The sequence below is a fragment of the Triturus cristatus genome, chromosome 4_2 (assembly GCF_964204655.1).
Source record: "Triturus cristatus chromosome 4_2, aTriCri1.1, whole genome shotgun sequence".
Taxonomy (NCBI): Eukaryota; Metazoa; Chordata; class Amphibia; order Caudata; family Salamandridae; genus Triturus; species Triturus cristatus.
This window is the reverse complement of record NC_140586.1, coordinates 664,006,497-664,026,458: the sequence shown is the minus strand read 5'-3', so window position 1 is coordinate 664,026,458 and position 19,962 is coordinate 664,006,497. Positions and strand designations below refer to the sequence as shown.

The window sequence follows — 19,962 nt, the reverse complement described above, 5'->3', positions numbered from 1 at the left end:
TTTGAACATGACCTAAGATCTCATTACCATAAAAGGCTTTGGCCATTTTACAGCTCGGCATGGATTTATTTATGTGTGTTACAAATGACTTAATTTCTTGGAAATATAGGTCACCTATGCCTGACAGTGTGTTCTTGTTGCCTCACTGTCTGCTTGTGCTCCCTTGCAGGCACTGTAAACATATTGTGAAGTCACTCTTCTCCAATTATAGATGCTGTAGTAGTAGGTGGTGGCAAAACTGTCAGGTGCTTGGAGGTTAAGGCCAGGTCCATGGGAGGAGAGAACATGAGGCTGGTTAGACACCAAGAAATGTATTTGTTGTACAGGGAAGTCTGCCATAAATAAATGTGGCATGAATTCAGGCTTCCTCCATGTTGGGTGAGGGCATGCTGAGGTTGACCATCAGTATGTGAATGTTCTAAGAGGATCTTGGTTCACACTTGCACATTTATCCTAAAGGTTTTTTTTAATATGTGAGATTTGCTAGACAGTTTTACACAATCACAGTCTTTGCCTCTAGCTAGCAGAAGTCAGGGTCATTTATGTGGATCTGTTGACATGAGTAAACTTACACCAACGTCTCAAATCACTTAATCAGTTACGTACATTCTCTTCAGATTGCAAGTGCTATAATGTTATTTATCCAAATGTTCCTTCTAATGTCCATTACAAATTTAAGTGATAGAAGCCTGGGATACCCCTAGAACATTCATATAAGTATATGAAACACATTTTTTGTTTTTGCTTGTCAATTACTTCTTATGACACAAATACGTGTCCATATTATGGTTTGCTGTGTATTTCAACTCTGTGACTATACAATGTTCAGGGCAGGTATTTACTCTGCTCTTCCTACATTTGTATATTTGGAGGGAAAGGGAACTTATGGCCAGTAATTTTCATCACCATATTTGAAAAGGGGGAGTTTTTAATGAAGACTTTCCTTTCCAGTCAATGTTGTCATTAACATAGCTTTGAGAACTCCATACCTCTGACTTCTTCAACCTGTGGTATGTGCAGCACTATGTATCTTTTGCGATTGACTTGCAGATGTGCAGTTTGAGCATACTACCCTTTTCATTTTGTTTGTTTGAATATCATTCAATTGATTTTGCAATAGATACCTAAAGGGTCCATCCAGTGGTTGATGCCACAATCGGTATCAAAACCAGAACAGACATCATCAAACAAAAGCTCATCATAGAACTCCTATTATTGGTGATTACTGGTGGTGCCGAAGTGGCTAACTAAAACGTCTTGTCTTTTGGCTGATTGGGCAGGCCCATTCCTTGGTTTTCCTTAACCTGAACAATACATTCAACATTTAAAAGATGCTAGATTCAAAACTGTGTTGTTTATGATTTGAGAAAGCAACTCAATATGGGTGACTTTCAAAGCAAATTTTTTAGAACATTGAAAGTATTTTCAACATTCTTAGAAATACACTATTCTTCCATGATCAAATAACTTGGAGAAGCATTTGCTGCTATTCACAGGACAGAGTTCCCTGATAATGAAAAAATAAGTTGGCACGATCTGAATTATCACCAATGCATATGCATTCAAAGGTTATCAAGCATATTTGTGGAAGTGGTTTATGTTTTTGAAATTTAAGGTATGCAATCGTCTAGGTGCACTTTTCAATCTGTTTAGTAGGTTCTTTGGAGATAGGAATAGCCCATACACTGTATTAAAAATTGATTAAAACAAATAACTTTTTACATGGATTTTTGTAGGATTTTATTTTAATGAAACTAAGATTTTATGATGTAATGACTTTAATGTTGAATTGTATCTGTACATGTATTTCTAAGAGAGTGTTTTGGAAACAAATTATTATAATCATTATCATCATTATTGTTTATTGTACTAAACTCCACAGTGGCCTATCTTATTTTTTTTTCACACCTGACCAAGGTTATCTACTTCACAACTTGCATCCTTTTAAACTTCCCAAGAAACGGAACAACCTCCTAATTGCAACTTTATTGGTTGGATTTCTGCAAGAAACAGAGTGTTGTATAAACTGTTACACCTATGTTTTAATCCTTTAATGGATCAGATCTTCTTTACCTTTACCATATATGCACCAATCCTTGAGTCTTGCTTTTTTGACCGAAACCATTTAATCACCTCGAATCTTTCAGACACATAACTCTGTGCAATCAAGCTCGTGTTTTTATGAGATACAAGCACATCCTTCTCCGTCTTCAAACCAACCCGAGAAAGCACCTTCTCTTGAGTGAGAAACATAGGGTGGATAATCGTGTTCTGGCTCAGTACAATTGATCAGCTGAGGGGGGCCTATAAGATGAACATTTTGTTCTTGTGACTGATGCTATCTTTTATATGCTGTACATTGTTACATTTGTGTAGTATTGCTCAAAGTCTTCATTATTCCATCACACCTGATAGTATATATTCCTTTTTTCTTTTTTTTTTTTACAGTTTATAGTGCATCTGCACCACGAAGTATTACAGTACTTTGCAAAGAACATATTAGCAATTACGTTCTATAGCATACAATAATAACAGATAACTGGGTAAGACAATGGACAAATATTGTAGAGACCAGGGTTTTGGAAAACCATGCTATAGGATGAGACAGAGGAGGTCAGCTTTTAGATATTTCATCAATGTTAGAAGAGTGTTTATAGTCGTAATAGCACCCAGCACCCTCTGAACTCAGTTTTTTATTATCTTTGTCATGGTATTTCTTAACAATAGCATGATATATTTTCCATGAACCCCACAACATTAAAAAAAAATTGTGAGGGCAGACTCTCTTAGCCTCCATACACCAATCTGCTTTCAAGGGTACAGGAGGACCACACAATTTATGTATGATATCACGTTTTGCAATTAGCGGGCGGACCTTTATGAACAATTTCCAATAGTTTGGCAGTTTGTGGTCCCCACAGATTCTCTGCAGGTGTGTATATCTGTGAGTCCCAACTACTATTCATTACAGTCTCTAGCTTTTTTTTCAATTTTGGTTCTAGAGAACTTAACTTTTTTATAACATGTAGTAAAATGTTTGTTACTGGCTATATCACCTGAAATACATATTCTTTGGCAACTTACCCATTTGGAAGAGCTGCTGAAATAGAATCCTGTCCATATTGCTACCTTCCAAGGATTAGATGGAGCTATTTTCAGACATTCATGAGGGGACGTTTGTCATACTTGAGCAGAGATTCACAAGGTCTTTGAGAGTTGATGCTATTAAGTATAGTGGTGTGTTATCTGCACATAGAAGAGAACTGATTCTATGAAGATCAAGCCCACAGGTCCATGTACAGGTTGTACAACAAAGGGTCTAGGATTAAGCGTTGAGGAACCTAGCAGTTTTTCATGAGATTAAATTCTCCTTTATTACCACCTGCTGCTGAGAGGAGAAAAAGGAAAGTAACTATTTCGGAACATTGACACAGAAGCCCATGCAGTGTTACAGGATACAAAAAAGCCTGTTATGAACAACCACATTAAAAGACTCTGACAGATACAGAAAAATTAACAACCAGGAATCATCTTTATCTAATATGCAGTGACATCAACCAGGATTTTTAAGGTGACTGTTTCAGTGCTATTCCAAGCAGAAGCCAGACTGATAATCCGTAAACAGTTCTTGCTTAGCAACAAAGGTGTCCAATGAATTTGACACATATCTCTACATAACTTTACTTAACCTGAGGAGGATTGCTACAGACACCCATTCTGATAATCAGAAACTGATGTGATAGAAATATTAGGTACTTAGCTCCCTTTCAGTAAAGCTGGTTTAGAAGACCTATCACATCTTACAAAAGCACTTGACATTGTATTTTTCACTGTATTTACGTGAAATGTTAAGACTATGTTTTATGTACCTTTTTATGTTACAGAGCATGTCAACTCTACATGCTCATAATAGTATTCTGTATACATATAATACTATAATAGTTACACTGAGATATATTAAATTGCAACAAAGATGGATCTCTGTATCTGAAAGCCATTTTAACTAAGTTATGTAGTTTAAGTAAAAGAGAAAACTTGGCATCTGTGAGTGTGACTCCATTTGATGCCCTCTGAGAAAAAGAAGGTGAAAAAATATGGATATACATAAAACAATTTTGTACTGGATTCTTACGCAGCATGGAGACAACTTGAATGAACAGAATAACAAGTCAACAATGTATCCACCATTATTTGCCTATTCACCTCTTTATCCTCCCACCACACTACACTTATGTTTTAGTGATGAGAGAGCTCCTCCTGGTGGAACACACATAATCTTAGATTTAACGGCACTTTCAACTGGACGTACAAGTATTACCGTCAGAATACAACATCATTTTACATGTTTACCTTCTGAAGAAGGCATCTGAGCTAATATTACAGATAAAATTACTGATTCTTCCTTAATCCAGTGCGGCCTTGTAAAGACAGTTTGAGATTAATGTCAAGTCTTGTAATGTATGCACATAAAGGTTGGCGGGAACCTTAACATATCTTGCCCAATTTGTTAAATTGGGTATCTTGCCTCGTAGTCAGCAAAATTTGTAAGCAAACATCACAAAGGGCAAGTCATTTTTTCTTCACAATCGAGCCTATTATTAGACCTGGTTGTTTTGTCTCTTATGTTTATGTAATCCTAGAACTCGATTGTATTGGTCGCACAGTAGAAAACAAATATTGGCTAATAAGTGTCATGATCTCAACAGCCCCGCTGGTTTCTGAGGTGTCAGATTTTACTCTGGGTCGAAGTACAGAGCCTAGAGCCCACACCGTCATCAGGGCAGACTAGATGTCAAGGGCACCGGGCGTTTCACAAAAGCAGCTGCAGTGTCTTTCACGCGCCCCTCCCCCCGCGGTCGGTCTGACTCAATTGCCAGGGCTGGTTTGCGTTCCCAGTCCGGCCCGTATCGTCATAGGTTCTTTCCAGCAATGTCCAATGGTTGAAGCTGCCTATCCGGCACTGATTATTCTCCTAGGGATTCTTCTTGAGATGAAGAAGAGGTATCCATCTCCTGACAGTTTTTCATGTTGTTTATTTATCCTGGCTGCACCACTAGCGCGTGTAATCGCTATAGTTTGCACACCAGAACCTTTTTTTTTTTGCCATGCCGCAGTCCCATAGTCACATTTTTTAAAAGCAATAAAAGTTTTATATTTCACTAGTTTTTTTAAGGCTCTTCTTCTCTTTGATCAAGATTTTCAATTCCCTAGCCTCCCTCCCATCATACTGACCGGGAGGACAAGCTACGTTTTGTAGGATGCTCTCATACTGTAACCCATACAGCTTGACTTTATCTAATATTCTAAAAATGAAATACTGTTTCGATACTCTGCTCGGTATTAAGATTGCCAGATGAGCATGTGCTATCTTTTGCCCCCGATGTGTAATTGCAGCTGGATGTCATCGATTTGGTTATTGGACCTGTCCTATATTCTTGAATGTGGTTTGGATTTTGTATGCAAGTATATTGTGCACTGTGTACTAATGTATATTTTTTTCATCAGCCCAATGGTAGCAGTCAAGGCAAGGTGCACAATCCATTCCTTCCTACCCCAATGTTGCCACCACCACCTCCGCCACCAATGGCTAGGCCTGTGCCCTTACCAGTGCCAGACACAAAACCTCCAACTACATCTACGGAAGGAGGAGGCGGCTCTCCTAATTCACCCAGTAAGTCTTCAATGTTGTTAAGTATTCGGACATAACTGCATCATTCATTGATGTGCTCATTGCAACATAGTGTGTCATAAATAGCAGGTTCAGTAATTATTTGATCAATATTTTGGTATTTTTGTTTTGTGCCCTATTTTAAGAGTCAAATAGGGAATATTCCACTTCCTACTTAAATTAACCAAGGTCAGACCTTGCATATAAGTATATAGCTTTTCATGAAGATAAACGTTATGTGGGTTTTTGTTCAGGTCCTTTGGTTACTTTGAAAAAAGTTGAAAACAATGTTAGAGCCTCCACCGCCATGTTACTCCACGTTCACATATTTTTAGTGGCTCATAAATAAGTCATCGTTCTATGGTTGAGGGGATAATTTTCCTCGCCTTGATTTAAAAAAATTTATATATTTTGAATCTTTAATTCAAGATCTCTATTGTTGTTACTTCCTTCATGCCAGTATAAAATTCAAGAAAGCAATAAGGAAATCTGAAAATAACTCCATTAATAATGGTGTTATTTCTTTGAAGCCTAGCCTGAGAAACAATGTCACAAAGGTATAGGTAGACATAGTTCTTGCATCTGTTTTTTAAATGCTTCAATTATATTTACAAACTAGATATTATTTTAAATAATCCTGCTCTTTAAACTGTATGGGGTCGTGGGGGGTGTGACCCCACCACATGCTGTCGTTATTATTTTTAGAATGTCCTATACATAGAGTGTGTTCCTTTTTTTATTTCAAGCTTAAACATGTGCAAGGGCAGTATGTTTACTCCCTTCTCGTAGTCATTGGATGTATGATATTACTTTCACAAAACATAACTTTCTAAGTACTTTATGCAGCGTTTTCATTAGAATTTGCATAGAATTTGCACAGAAATCCATGTTAATATTGTTATTTGCTGACGTTTATAATTACTTATTTATATATTTTTTTGTTTTAATCTTCCTGTTACTCGGATATGTTGCCATTAAAGCATTTAAACAGTGTGCGGCGAGCTAGGGCGCAAAGGGATTCATTGTGTTGTTGCTAATGGGAAATGTTACTTTTCCACTCCACATTATAGAGGATAGAGGTTTCTATTATTTTTAACCTGCCATAACTGTATTTTGTGTAAATGTGGGAAAATAGCAGAAGGCTGAGTTTCTGACCCAGGTTATAGCTATCCGATATAGACAGAAAATGTACATTACCCTCCCAGAGTGCTCTGTCCACAAATACCCACCCTACAAGTTCACCCTTGTGTTAAATATAGCTCGAAAGTTCCCTATTCCACCACGAGCTGAGTCTGGGAACGCGCTAAACATAATATAGTGGTGATGAGAACGGATAGTAGTGATGAGAAATGAAAGTGAGTTTAGCTGAATGCTTTTCAAAGTGAGAAAGGAGGAGATGAGAGTACAAATAGGAAGCTGTTTGATAAAATTGCACATTCTTCTTTAAATATGAATATTTTAAGAAATAAGCAGAACTTGAAACAGCCTCTTGCATTTCTCAAACCCAGGGCTTAAGCAATTCCACAAATAGGCATGATGATAACTCATTGTTCTGCTTCTAATCCACTGTTAATTCTGAGAAGAGGAGGGGATGTTTAATGAAAAATCCTTAGATGGGTATGCGTAAGAAAGTAACAGGCTTGGTAGAAAATAGAGGTTTACTGTGATCTAAACAACTTTCCACAACATATAAACCCATATTTTCATTCATAGGTTAGCTAATAACACTTTAAGGTTCTCCTTGTTCTGAGCTCAACCCTTAACGACGCAAGAGATGTTTAAGATTTTAGAAAAAGGAAGCACAATATTAAAAGGTATTATATATGGAAATAGTGAACATGAATTTGATAGATACTTCTAAAACGTTAGGAACTAAAATAGGACCAACCAAAAAAACAACATAATTGAACCACTCCCAAAAATGTACTGTTAATATTCTGTAAATAAAGTTTATTGTTGATTCCATTGAAGGACGTGATGAATAATTACTCAAAGGAAAAGTTAGAAATGTGTCACTTTGGGTTCTGTTAGTAGGACAAGGATTGATGGCCTGACCATTCTCGAAGTGGAATGGGCCGGTGTTGAATTGGTTGTTGGGATGACTGAGAAAGTGTATATTCAGTCTTAGAGCTCAGTTCATTCATGCAGAAGTTGGTCTCATATGAGGGCCAAATCAGGTTCAGGGGTTTTGGATGAACCCAACAACTCTCCCAGGGAGATTTACATTAGGAAAAGCACTCGAGTCTAATAAAGATGCTGCCCGATACCAAATTTACAATCTTCCAATCTACATGGTGGGTTACCGTAATCACTTCTTTTGCAGATTGCTGTGGCAGGTTTTCTCGAGGGGGAGCAGGACAAAGACGGGATCTGATTAAAATTCAGTTGCCCTTGGATTAGCTCAGTGGGTGACCTTGGTGCTAAACATTGGTGAATATGAAAATGCTACCAATGGGGGAAGGTACTGCTGGAGGCCAATGCAGGATTTGAGTTCCTCCGGTCATGTCAATAGTCTGTCACAGTTAGTCATTTCTGGTTGCTGAGAGATCCTTGGGCCTTGGAGAGGGGTGTCTGCAGTAGGTATCTGGGGAGGAAATACTGTCCACTGCTGGTTTCAATTTGTTGCTATTACTAAAGTATGGCTACTTAACATCTTTTTCGATTCAGCTTTTTGGGAGACAATGTTACCATTTCAAACTTTTTGCACAGTACTTTTCCAAAGCTGTTGATGTGAAACTGATGAGTCTTCTGTGTTTCTAGCACAGTAAAGTCAAGGACTCCAGAATTCTTGGCGCTATTCTGCTGGTTTCGGGTTGAGGTAGCAAATCTTCCTCCTTTCTGAAGCGCCTCTTGACTAGAGGTTCTTGTGCACTAAGGCTACAAGCAGTGCTTCCAACTGCTCCCATGCCCTCAGCTTGCAATAGCCTGTCTGTCTCACAACTCCATCAGTATGACAAAAGGGTCATACTGGTCCTGTCATCCCATCCTGCAGAATTTCATGGCATACAAAGAGGTCTTAAACTGGAAACACAGTAAATACCTCTAACAGTATTCAGTAAAATCCTAACCTTGATTGATGGGTTGGCTTGCCACTAGAGTATGCTATGTGGGGGCTCTCTCTTAAATAGGCCACCCTTCCCGTTTCATAACAAGAGAGATTTCCTTTCCACTGTAATCTTTGACCCCACTCAGCCAGGAAAGCATGCTCACCTGCAATACATGCTGGGGGTATCTGTACCCACATTTCTTCTCCCTTCTCTTCTTGGGGATCAAGGTGCACCTTTTAATAAGTCTGCTGGACTCTAAAGGTGATGGTGAGGTGTCAAAAACATTCTAGACCCCCCCATTGATCATTCTGGATTCACTGGCAAACAGTATACACAATGGGTCAAAAGAACTTGATTTAAAATGGGCTTTTGCTACACTCCAAAATAAGGAATGAATGATGTTATTATGAAATTATGTACCAAGTATATTACCGACGTGTTGCTGCCAATGTATAATATTGAAAAGGCAGGTTAATGCAGTAAGTATCTACCAAGTATGCCAAAACCTATGTTTGGAAGCTGTGTGGTGATCATCACTGTATCTCTTTCAAAGGTTAGGTCTTCAGTGCATCCTGTGGCCAGTCTGTGCTTAATGGTCTTCACATTTCTCTGAACTGCAGGACTCAACTGCACCAGAAGTTTTCATTTGTTTGAATCACTTTGGCAAGTGTTTCTTATGCAGAACATATATGTGCTTGGATCACAGTGTATGTGTAGTGAACCAAACGAGTTTACAGTTCTGCAGGGAGCAGATGGAATGCTTCCTTTTTTGTTAGGCCTAAAAATCCTTACGCTTGTGGCACCCAAAAATCTCATAATTGATGGATGGCATTTAAGAACCTTCAGAAGGTATTCCTCATAGGACCCATGCCTTAACCCAAAGATCTGGAGCATAACGGACTGTAAACAAGTTGAGTTGACCAAAGTGTATGACTAGTGTAAAGAGAAATACAGCGGTGCCAATGGAAAAGAACATTTGCTCAGATAAGATCTTTTCTATGTACATTATACAAGTAAATTCTTTTCATGGCCATTTAAAACTGGTAATGTGGATAAGAATACAATACCAATCATGAACTACATGTTAGCCACATGCACAGGAGCAATCTCAAACGGTGCTCATTGCTTAAAACGGTTATTCTGAGGCAACTTGTACTTCAACATAACATCCACACTATATTTATCTGTCAAGGAGCAACAGATAAAAGAGGAAGATGGCTGCTGTGTTGAAAGTTGTATAGGCTACAGTGACATTCTAGTTCTGGAATTTTGTGCTTGGTGATATTTTACTTTAAAGTGCTACAAAGAGCTGGAGCTGGCAATAACTGATATATGCATATAGCTAGCTTTCCCTTTCAAAGTGGTGGCTTTGGACTGATCAATAACACAGCAGACCGACTTCAGGATTCTATGATCCAGGCTGCAAACAAGGGAGGTATTTCTTGGTGGCCTCCCAGACTCAACAAGGAAATTAAGAGGGGAAAAGGTGAACTTTTATATGTTCCACATGTTTATGCATTCCTGTGCCAACCCTCTGAACACATTCAGTTTGATGATAGCGAAACATTAAAAAGAGAAATTATGTTTTGTGGTCCAAAGCTAGCTAACAGTGACTTTGTATCTGGTATCCAAGAACTGTAGATGGTTGTGCAGTACACTTTTCATTAACCTCTGCACACTTTTGCATAAATGGTAGCATAATGCTTATGATGGGAGGAGCAAGCAAAAGGAAACTAAACTTGGGAAAGTGCCAACCTCTACCCTTTTCAAATATCTCATATCAGAACCATAAAAGGTGCCCAGACTTCAGACGCATTATGGAACCATAGAAATGGTAAATTTGCAGAGCCATGAAGGGGGCCGGACTTGAAAAGTAGTAGAAATGCTAGAGGTGTGCAATACAACATAATTTAAAGGAAGAACTACAACACTACATATGTTGCTACTCTTTTTTTAAGGCTTAAAGCTACTTTTTGGCCAGGCTCGCTCTTTGTAAGAATGGCAAATTTCTCGTCTGCGTCATCAAAATGTAGCTATTCAGCATAGCTCAGCGCGTTGATGTGACCACCCTGGGACTGCCTAAACTAAACCAAACTAAACCATGTATCTAAAACCCAAACTAGCCATATTGTCATTTAGCAGTAATTTCAGATCACTTCTGAAGGAGATTGTGTTTGTCTCCTCTCACACAATAACAATCAATAGTTGCAATGCTGCATGGGTGTGGCCTACATAAAGATAACAATTTAGTAAGACAGTGGACTAGTATTCCACTAGGGAAATTACATACTTATCCAGTCCTGCTTGGGCATTCTTGGAAGGGACAAACTGGTGATGTTCAAAGAGTCCCTCTTGCCAGAGCCTTGTAAGAATTGCTATTGCTGTTTGAATTGGGCACACTTTATAAGAAGGTACATGGCATCCTGCATCACTGGGATGAGAAAGGTATGCATCAGCTCAGACTTGGTGGCCCATACAGGACAACAGCCCACTTTAGGGTTCTGCATCCTCAGGTATTTATTAGAAAAGGCGTATCCGAAAAATGACCGGTGGGTTTCAAAGAAGGGCTTCCTTTGCCATTGTTGGAAGAGATTAGGATCTGTGTCAATTCACTGGAAGAAAAGGCTCCCTCTTACTATGCCAAGAGAAAATGATAATGTTTACATAAACAACATAAGTTCAATCAGAAAAAAAGGTAGCCAGTGTCATTTCTGTTGGTGCAAATAAACTCCTCCAGTGAGACCAGTGATATCATTCCTCAATGTGCTTTAACTTGTGAGAAGGGAGGCCACCATAAACTCTTCAAGGTGCCCGTAAAAATGTCCTAAGTAGACTCATGAGTCACTTTGGGTACCAAATATGAAAACTTGTTTCTTGTAAAATATCTGTTCTTTCTTATTTCAAAATTGGAAACATCAGTAGCCACCCACACATGTTGTGTAAGGCCCTTCAGCCTTAAACTTCTTCAGGGCTAAAATGACATATGATAAATAATAAATTCCATTATCCCAAATTATTAAGATAGTTGGGCCTTACGGAACACGTTTTGACGGCTATTGTTGTTTCCAATTTTGAAATAATAAAGAACAGAGATTTTCAGTATAAAATGGGTTTTCCACTTTGGTGCTCAAAATGAGTCCTAAAACAGCAAAAGTTGGCTGAAGAAGACGGTGTGCATCTATTCACACCTCCTGTGGTGGATGCTGAAGGAGGTCTGAAAGGGAGTCTTTAACTATTGTATCTGCCTTTTAAATGTCTTGTGTAGGTTAGGTCAGTTAAGGTAGCCCGGTCCAATAAATTAAAACCTGAGATGCCAGCTGTAACATGCTTCTCTCTTGTTATTTTGTGAAGTCAGTATTTTTCCTTATTGTTTTAACTTTCCAAATACTTATTGGATTTGTTTTCTTTTTTAAATACTCTATTCGGACATTCAAATTTATAATTGCTGATAATTAGTCTATATTTGGAAACTATTGATGCCTCCTATCGGAAAATTCTGGAAGTGTATATTTCAATTACATGTGTATGCTGCCATTTTATTCAATGCTTATGTTGTCTTTGTCTAAACTTATATTGCCTCCTTTTACAGCGTATTCAACATCCAGCACCTCGCCCGCAAACCGATTTGTAACTGTTGGACCACGGGATACGGGCTTTGTAAATATCCCTCAACAGACGCAGGTGGGCAGTGTTTATATTTTTGTGTGCAGCATTTCATGCTCTCTAGCTCTAGTCTGCAGTACATGGGTATTGTTTCCCATTCATAATACCAAGTGGATGTGTTTTCCTTTATGATTTTTACTTTTTCTTATGTGGGTATACTGTGCAGTGGAGGTCAAAGGTCCTTGTTTCTACTCTCCTCTTCCCTGTTAGTCTCTCCCTCTTTGGAGTACATACTGGTTCCCACAAACCTCGGAGCAAGCAGAAAACACCTTTAAGGGAGTCTAAAGTGTTGTAGACCGGTAATATATTTAAATCACTTCTATACTTCACTTAACTCCTCTGGCTCCTCGGTCCAATTCAATTCCCTCTGTATTATTCAAAATCACTCATCAAATAAAACCCACATACTACAAAGACACCCACTCAGAACTGTGCCAGAAGAAAAACACAAAGTAAATGCTGATAATTCTTAAATTAAGAAGGTTAAATAGAGGGGCAGACTTTCAGATTTGCTAACCAACCCCTCTGAAATACATTGCACACCTGCTACACATTAAAACAATTGGACATCTATTTACTTTCTGGGTGCATCAGATCATTAACACATGACCAGACTTGAGATATTCACCCACATCCACCACGCCCACAACAAACCAACAATCTTCTGTTCCTCCATGCTTCCCCCATCCTGATCACCATCCATTCTAGGTAATTCTGTGTTCTACCCTCACACACAGTAATGTGTAGACAGGCCTTGGAGAGGAAAATAGAGAGGCAGGTGTAGAGCAATCCAAGAAGACACTGACAGGAAATGTATATATTTTAAATGATGTGGCTTTCCTTTCACTATTGTCATTAGCAGCACCAGCAGAGAATTTCCTAACCTTAGGAAACCACACTAAGTTTGATTACGGTGGTGGTGATCATATAGAAATGTTTTTTGCTTCTAAAGTTGAGTTTTGCATCTTTGAGATATTCAGACCAAAATACAAAGATACAATTGGAGCCATAAATAAATTCTAAGCCCACAATGAAAAGGTGTAATTGGCAATAGAAAGAAAAAGTCATCTCAGTTAAGCTCTTTGAGAGTGTGACTGAAAAGCCAAAACACCTCTGTGGTCAATTCAGAACTCCTAGCCTGACCTTCACAATAAAGGCCACTATCAATATTACAATGAAGTCTGAGTCAATCTCACAAAGTCTTAAGAACTTATCAAAAAGGCTAAATCCTCCAAAGAGAGCAAGAGCGAGCCAGAGTATTACAGCAAATGGCAGACTTCACCTACTAGTGCTGTTTGTGTTACTAGGGCAACATATGGTGTAAGACCACTAATTGGTACTGATAATGATCCTGCACGAAGTCCTCAAAGCACATTTTCAGTAAGGAAACTTGATAGTGAGAATGCAGAAGTAAAATAATGATGCCCTTTGACCAGCTTACTAAGATACATATATAAATAGGAAACCAGATAAATAACTGTAGACATTATACAAATGACATACTTACAGGTGTGAGTGGGTTAATTAGCTACAACAGAGGCAATTTTCTAAAATAGTGATACGATTATTCGAGTGCTGGGCACATCGGGTCATTAACGCACCTCCAGCATACATACTTAACATACCACATAATGTGCGGGACCAAGGTCATGAAGAGACATATTCACTGCTTGACCACGTCACCTGCAGGGCAGACTGTGCAGTTGGCCCCACCTCTTCTCTGGCCTCCACATGGAGTTGTGATGTACCCTGTGAGGAGAGAGGTGCTGTAACGACCTTGCACTCAGCCTTACGAGTACAGTCAATCAATCAAGTAGTATTTGCATAGCATGGCTATTCACCCCAGGGGTATCCAGGCACTGTGCTGCAGGTATCAGTCAAAGAGCCAGGTTTTGATTCCCTTCCTGAAGTGGTTCAACGGTAGAGAAGTGCAGAGGGGGAGGGTGTTCCAGGCTTTGGCAGTGAGGTGTGCGAAGGTGTGTCCTCCAGTGCTGCTGCGGTAAATATGCGGTTTCTGAGCGAGGGCGATGTGTGTGGAGTGGAGGTTTCTGTAGGATTGGTGGAAGATCAGATTGTGATTCATGTAGTCTAGTCTTGGTTGTGGAGGGTTTTCTAAGCGTGGGTCAGGAGCTTGAACTGGCATCTACTGGCCAGTAGAGGTCTTTCAGGTGCTGGGTGATGTGTGTCCTCTTGGACAGGTTGGGGATCAGTCTGGCTGCTGCGTTCTGGATTGTCTGGAATCTTTGCAGGAGCTCTGAGGAGGTGCCGGCATAGAGTGTGATTCCGTATTCGAGTCGGCTGGTGATGAAGGCCTGTGTCACCGTCTTGTGCTGATGGGGAGCCATCTGAAGATTTTGTGGTGCATGTGGATCGTGTGGAAGCAGGCTGAGGCAACAGCGTTGACCTGTTGTTTAATGGAGAGTTCGCTGTCCAGTATGATGCAGAGGTTGCGGGTGTGGTCTTTCTGTGTGGGGATGGGTCCGAGCTCCTTTGGCCACCAGGAGTCATTCCAAAATGTGGTGTGTCTGCCGAAGATTTGTTTTGTCCATGGTGAGTTTCAGGAAGTTGTATTTCATCCATCTTGCAATGTTCTTCATGCAGTTTTGGAAGTTAGTCTTCATCCAGGTGGAGTTCATTGAGCGTGAGAGGATGAGCTGAGCGTCGTCGGTGTAGGAGATGATGTTGTTGTGCTATCGGACGATGTCTGCAATAGGGGCCATGTAGATGGTGAAGAGGGTAGGGCTAAAGGTTGAGCTTTGCGGTACTCTGCAAATCGCTTGCTTGGCTTGCGAGGTTAAGGAAAGGAGGCAGACTCTCTGGGTGCGTCCTGTGAGGAGTGAAGCCATCCATCGGAGCGCATCATTTGCGATTCAAATCAGGTGTAGTCGATTGATGAGTGTCTGGTGGTATACGGTGTCAAAGGCTGTGGAGAGATCCAGGAAAATGAGGGCAGCTGATTCTCCTCGGTTGAGTGGGCTGAGATCAGGGCTGTATCAGTGCTGTAGTTGGCTATGAAACCAAAGTAGAAAATAGTTCATTAGTCAATTAAAACCATAAACCTTGTGAAGGACATGCATGATATTTTTTTTTTAAACTAAAAATGATGGTCAAATCTCATTGTTTCTTGTTTGGAGTGCCAATATGAAATTTGCCACACATTCTGTAAATTATTTACGGCTAAAGTGCCAATATGCAAAAGTTAGGGTAACAGGCCACGAAAGCCTATATAGTCAATTAAAATCATGGATCTTGCAAAGGACATACAAAAATAATAAAATATGGACCGACAAATTAAAAAATTGTTATCAAACATTATCATTTCCTATTTGAGAAGCAAATACAGAATTTACTACATATCCTATCAGTAGTTTACGGAGAAGACCCAGTGTGCAAGGTTTGGATGACAGACTGGAGAAGCCTACACAAGGTGCAAATTTTACGCTGGGGAAAGCCTATACAGCGTGCAAATTAACACAGGGAAAAGGGGGTTATAGTATGACTGGTACAGATTTTACGAGATGAACCGCTTGAGATTGTGCAGTTATACAGATTGCGGTGAGGGTGCAGAACGTCTGAAGACAGACATGCATGATATTTTATTGATACATGACTTGAAAGGATAAAGAGCAGCTAATGTTCAATTCCCTAGCTGAGGGTGCAGAACGTCTGAAGACAGACATGTTTTATTGGGACATTGCTTGACTGGATAGGGAGCAGCTAATGTTTGTTTCCCTACCAGCCCGTCACTCAATGGTGAGACATTTTATGGGTTCTGGTTGGGGGCTCTCTTCACCAGTCTCCCCCAACCCCGCCGGTGTCCGAGTCTGTGCCTTAACCAAGTTTTTAAAAATGGTCTGGAACTGTACTAATCTAATATTCAACATTGTATTTCTTGGGTCCAGTGACTCCGTCAGTGCCGAGCTACAGGTCCTGACTCCTAGGTTGTTAAACTCTCTTCTTAACAGGTCATGGCAAGAAAAATGTATATATATTGTGCTGTCTCATCTCCCTGGTGACATAGGCAGCACTTCTTGTCTTCTCCTTGGCCTCCTTCCCTCCATTTTGGAAGGAAATCTAACATGGGTATTTCACAAAGCCTTTAACGCCAGGTAAGTCTGTTTTATCTTCCAATGGTAGGTTGCTTCCAGAACAGGTGATTCTCATATGGTAGAATAGGATTTCAAGACTAGCCACCCATGTAATCGCTTGGGCAACTTTTCTTTATCTATCACACAGCTTTGCAGTTTAATTGATTTGTTTTCCGCTTTCTTGAAGACTTGACCGGGTGTATTGGTGTTTCATGGGTCGCTCAATTCAAGCCTCCTGGTGCAGCTCTCAAGATATTTCTTATATCCTCCATTCCCCCTTTGGAGGTTAATTTCTGTCCAGACTAGATGGGCCAGTGTGTTCTCTACAGCCAAACACAATTTGTGGCAAACTTAATAAGTGCTGTGGGTCTAGCGAGTGCCTGTTTTATTATAGAGAACTCCAACCTTACTTTGGCAGGTGAGGCTGATTTAGATAACTGTAAGGTTTGTTTATATGAACGTACGAGGCTTATGTACTGTAGATACACATGCTTTGCATAAGTCCGTCATCTAGTGTTGGGCTTCGATGATTACAAGTTGTTTCTGTTCCAAGAGGTTTTCTTCGAGTGACGAGGCCGTGTGACTTCTCTTCTTGGGAATACTGTGCATGGTCATCAATGCCATCTTTAGATTATTTTGGACAGGTTTGGATGTAGTATCTCGCGCTCTGGTTGGATTCTCTTTTGGTCCGGTATATATATCTCTACGGTATTGTTTCGATCTGTAGAGTACACATCTCATACTAGATTTCATAGAGAGTTTTTGACTTGTTTCTTTGGCCTACAGGTCACACCCATCCAGGCAATATTCCTCCATTTCAAACGAGATCGAGAAAGACCTGCTAATGGAACGCACTTCGTCCTGTTTTTGTCTGAAGCGCCCCTCCAAAAACCCTCACACCAACCAACTTCCCGTTTGCAACTTATGTCTCTTCCCCGAACATCGAGGACACCTGTGAGGCCTGTAAATCTTTTCGGTCTAAAAAGACTCTTTGAGATCAAAGGGCTAGACGACAAGAGATGCAGCGCAAGCAAATGGACAATGTCCCTGACATATTCAGTCAACAAGAGTAGGAGGAAGAGGCTTCAGCGGCACAAGAAGATTCTGCTTCCATTCATGACTCCAATTCCGAGTTTCAATCAGAAGAGGACTCAGCCACTCTTCAGCCAGCACAAAAACAACGTACTGTGTGTACTTCTACCCCTGCTTTGAAATCCAAATCCTCAGCCTCCACTGAAAAAAACTGCTTACGGACCACTACGCCATGGTGTGCACTGAAAACATGACTCAGAACCCTCGCTCTTCAGCTCGGCTCCGAATGTTCGGCCTACAGCAGAGGCTTCTCTAACCCTTCCATCCAAGACCAAAACATCTCACTCTTCGTTCTCAGCACTGTAAAAAAGAATTGTTCTTTCGGAATCAAAGCTCCCCCAAGTAAAGACAAAGCTTCCTCCACCAAACTGCTTTGTTTTCAGTCTGAAATCTCCCCCAAAGCCAATCCTCGAGAAATTTAACCAAAAGCTCAACCCGAAAAAAAAACTCTTCAAATACTGCCTGGAACAAAGAAAATTATGGTACAACCACCAAAACAACAAACTGTTAAGAAGCAGTTGAGTTTTGAGGAGGTTTTGGACTTTCTTGTTCAACCCCTAAAGATTAAAAGAAAGGATGCTGCAACTAGTCCATTGCACATTCCCATTCCTTCTTCACCTGTACTTCAATCAAAACCTCCACCCCCCACCCCACCACCTTACTTACACAATTGTCTGAGGCTGGTAATATGTCTCCTCAGTCAACAATAGATGAGGATCAAGACATCACAGAGGACACACAACCAGGGGATCCTTGGGAGGATTATAATATTGATCCTCATGTGAACACTGATCCTGATGTATACCCTAGCTATTGATCACCACCTGATGATGCATTTGTTTATCACGATCTCCTAGCCAGAGCAGCCACTTTTCATCATGTACCTTTATATAAGGACTCGATACAGGAGGATTTCCTCTTTAAACCTTTATGTAATACACAGAGATTTACCACTTCTAGAGGGTATGACACTTCATGCAGATGAAATTTTCAAACAACCAGTCAAAGCAAGAATAATTACTCCTCGCATTGAATAAAAATGACAGACCATCGACTTCAGACCCCATTTTTATAAGAGGTCATTTAACTTCTCACTCTTTAGTAGTATCCAGTGCTAGGAAACCAACTGGAGAAGCACCACCACCAGAAATGGAATCCAAACTTATTGATCCCTCTGGTTAAAGAGTTGCAGCACAAGCAGCTAATCATTGGTGTATAGCTAATAGCCAAGCACTACTAGCAAAGTACGACAGGGACCACTGGGAAAAATGGAGGGCCTGCTCCAACATCTCCCAGAGGAGCACAGAAAAAGAGGTCAAGAGATTGTTAATGAAGGCACACTTATCACTAACAACTCTATTAAATGATTAAATGTGCATTAGCTGCAGCTGACACTGCTTCTAGGAGAATAAATACTAGTGTCCTTATAATACATGCATGGTTAAGGGTATCCGGTTTCAAGCCTGAGGCACATCAGACCATATTGAACCTCCCATTTGACAACATCTCTTTGGGCCCCAGGTGGACACAGCCCTTGAAAAAATAAAAAAAAGACACAGTTTGTACAGCTCCCTGGGAGCTGTACAATCAAACACCTATAGAGCTTCCGTTCGTAGGCCCAGTTTTAAACAAGAGGCAGGGACTGCTGCCAAGGAAACACCGGATTCACAATATAAAACTCAAGGACAATTCTCAACAACTAAAACCTTCTACAAAGACTCTTACAGTAGTAACAATTTTAAAGAAAGAGGCATAGGAAACAATACACGTTCCTCAAATATCAATAATTAATAAGGCTCCCAATTTTCCGTTTTAACTGATTTTTACAGATAAATACAGACTAAAAACAATATGTTTCCTGCCTGTATCTATTTTTTAAAGCGGAAAAATGCAGTAAATTGTTCGTCTGACTGACTGACTTGCCATGTTGTCTGCTGTGAATTCCAAGACAATAGATGAGCAATGAGACAGCATGGGAGTTAAAAGACGAGTTAAGATACCTTTAAATACAGGCATAAGTTAAAATATATTTCTAGTAAATTGCAAATATTTACCTGTGGTTGTAGTGTTTTGCTATATTTTCCTTCTGAATATGCTAAAACGCTACAGGCATCACAGTATGAGTGCATGTTTATCAGTTAAATAAATGTGGAAATATACCATTTTTTACTACATTTATTCACAAACCTCAAAATAAATATGGATAACTACTAATAAGATGGCCCAAAAATAAATATGTATAAATACAGACGGAAATGTTGAAGTAGTAATTACTCCTTTACCTTTCCGCCGCAACACGAAAAACACCAGTTGGGGATCATCTTCAACAATTTCTCCAAAACTGGAAGTCATTTACAACAGACCAGTGGGTCTTAGACATTATCCAACATGGTTATTGTCTAGA

The 19,962-nt window shown here is 39.9% G+C and overlaps 1 protein-coding gene across 11 annotated transcripts in view; it reads left to right on the top strand.

Annotated features, from left to right (window-relative positions):
- Nucleotides 1–19,962, top strand: part of NFIA (nuclear factor I A) — a 775,047-nt gene that overhangs the window by 697,599 nt on the left and 57,486 nt on the right. For all 11 annotated transcript variants that reach the window (XM_085602454.1, XM_085602465.1, XM_085602464.1 and 8 more), the window contains 2 exons: nucleotides 5,506–5,671; nucleotides 12,305–12,396. In XM_085602454.1, coding sequence (XP_085458580.1) covers nucleotides 5,506–5,671; nucleotides 12,305–12,396 — 258 coding nt within the window. The remainder of the gene's footprint in view (nucleotides 1–5,505; nucleotides 5,672–12,304; nucleotides 12,397–19,962) is intronic.